Here is a 2,497-nt window from a genome sequence, read left to right as displayed (position 1 = left end):
CCTTACACACATGTCACGATCTCGTGCTCCCTCACATCTAGCTGCGCCCGTAAAAAAAAGCACCTCATAAAAGCACTTCACGTATACCGAAACTCGTCTGAGAGCACAGCATGTACTAACAAACAAACAAGCCAACAAACAAGCCAACAAACAAGCCAACAAACAAGCATACCTTTAGGCCCCCAAACCCTCTCCGCATACCTCTGTCCTTGTCACGCCTGGCCTGCCCATGACATGGAATGTCAGCCTGTCGTCGTCGTCGTCGTCGTCGTCGTCTCCCTAGATCCGAAACGGCTCTGATCAAAACGCGCGGTGCATACTTTCGAACCACTTTGGCCCCCACCGAATCTGTTCGTCGTTTCTCCGTTAACAAGGCATTAGTCAGCCAAGAGTGCGGCTAAACAGGTTCGCACCCTTTGGGGTGTGCAGACATTAACCTGTCCGAAACGCGTACCCCTGTTTACGGCCTGTTAAGTCCCATGGGGCATTAAGGTTTCTAAATAGCCCCCACAGTTGAAAGAAGAAGTGGAGGGGGGACCAGAAGTTGGTTAGTGGCGCGGGATTGTGTCCCCACCTTTCGGGGCTATAAGCTCAGGGCACAAAAGGAATATGATAAAGTAGTAAATCAGCTTGAAATAGTTGAGGTTTGAGGCCTTCTTGATGGTGTTAGGCGTTTTTTTTTTTTGGTATGAAGGGTCGACGGGGTGTGTGGGTGAGGGGTGGTTGTGCGTGTGTGTGTGTGTGTGTGGGTGAGGGGTGGTTGTGCGTGTGGGTGAGGGGTGGTTGTGTGTGTGTGTGTGTGGGTGAGGGGTGGTTGTGTGTGTGTGTGTGTGGGGGGGGGTGACCAGAAATAGTTGCAACACATTCAACCAGAATACAACAACACTTCCTCCAAGGTCACTGTTGTAATGTCTTTCCACCTATCCATCCCTCTCCTCCCCCTAGAAAAAGAAAGAAAGAAAAAAATTAATATGCTGAGCTCCGCTTTCTTTTTTTATCTAAAACATGCAGGGCAGCATAAATCACACTTCTCTGTCCCCCAAACCTGCACTACTGTCTTTTAAAAAAGTGAGAATAGAATTTTTGGAGGAGGGTGTCTATTCTTTTTCTATTATAAGTTGGCTACCTGTCGTTTTGATTGTGTGTGCAAAAATGAGGGAGGTGGAGGTGGTTCATATTTCTCTTTCTTTCTAACACACTTTATCATCTCAGTTCTTTGTACATGCATCCGTTGCGTAATTATTGCACATGTATGATTAGACTCTTCGCCTTGCGTGCACCCACGAGACTTCGTTTTATGGAAGATTTTGTATGTTTTATATATGGGGGGGCAGTATAGCTCTGTTTTCGGATTAAAACATGAAGTTTATATTCAGTTGTTGGAACTAAAGTCATTGCTATTATTAATCTGTACTCGTGTTGTCGTTTCAGATCTCAAGACAATTTGGCTCTTTTTCATTCAGCACTGTTTTTGGATATTGCTTCAAGGAGAACCCGACGAAAGAGTCCTACCTGCTGGCTTAGTTCCCCCTCTGACAAAGGACAAAGACTTGGCTCTTTACATACTCACACTGAAAGGTGTTGGCTTACTCACCCCACACGAACGTGACGCCATCTTTGGACGTTTCAACCGCCCTCAACTTTCACCACTGTCAGCAGCTGTTCTTTTGTTTTTATTTTGAATTGTTTTTCCCCCACGGCTAGAGGAGAAGAGTTGTTTTTTTGTTGTGTGATACACTTCTATTCCCAGTGTGTGTGTGTATTTTGTTTTGTTTTTCGTCCAAGAAGACACGTTGAGGTGTTTTAAGGTTGTTTGTTGTATCCCTTACCCTCGTGCCCGTCCACCGATATTCCTCCTCCACACCGACTCGGAACTAGGTAGGATCTTTTTTCTCCCGCCTCCTGTTCAACCCCCTGTCTCGTCAGCCCTGATGGAGGACCACCACTAAGATGCCGGGCCGAGTCTACAGCGGGGGAGGAAACTTTTACCGCCAGGGCAGCGCCAAGATGACGCGCAACATCGGCGGCGACATGCCACAGCACCACCAGAACGGCCAGGGCCACGCCGGCGGCAACTTTCCGCACTCGGCTGCGCAGCGCAGCAAGCAGGAGGAGCGCGCCATCCGCGAGGCGCACCGCAAGGAGGTCAAGCTAGACTCGTACCTTGCGGACGACGAGAACTTCCCCTCCTTCAAGATACAGCTGGCCAAGATGGCGCTGCAGCTCCGCGACATTCCCGCCGACGGGTGAGTCTCTCGTCTGTCCACACTAGTCATTTCCCTCCCTGTCTGCACCAGTCATTTTCTTCCCTAACTACACCAGTCGTTTACTTCCCTATCTACACCAGTCATTTCCCTCCCTGTCTACCCCGGCCATTTTCTTCCCTATCTACACCAGTCATGTCATTTTCTCTCCCTGTCCACACCAGTCATTTCCCTCCCTGTCTACACCAATCATTTTCTTCCCTATCTACACGAGTCATTTTCCTTCCTACCCA

The 2,497-nt window shown here is 48.7% G+C and overlaps 1 protein-coding gene across 1 annotated transcript in view; it reads left to right on the top strand.

The window, feature by feature from the left end:
* Window positions 1-2,497, top strand: part of LOC101859723 (OTU domain-containing protein 3) — a gene marked incomplete in the record, with an annotated part of 76,990 nt that overhangs the window by 20,401 nt on the left and 54,092 nt on the right. Inside the window, 1 exon segment of the mRNA XM_035971413.1 lies at window positions 1,432-2,246. Within this exon segment, the coding sequence (XP_035827306.1) occupies window positions 1,951-2,246 (296 nt within the window).

Source organism: Aplysia californica, unplaced genomic scaffold, assembly GCF_000002075.1.
Source record: "Aplysia californica isolate F4 #8 unplaced genomic scaffold, AplCal3.0 scaffold00431, whole genome shotgun sequence".
Classification (NCBI taxonomy): domain Eukaryota; kingdom Metazoa; phylum Mollusca; class Gastropoda; order Aplysiida; family Aplysiidae; genus Aplysia; species Aplysia californica.
The sequence above is the reverse complement of the archived record's forward strand: the minus strand, read 5'-3'. Positions and strand labels throughout refer to the sequence as shown.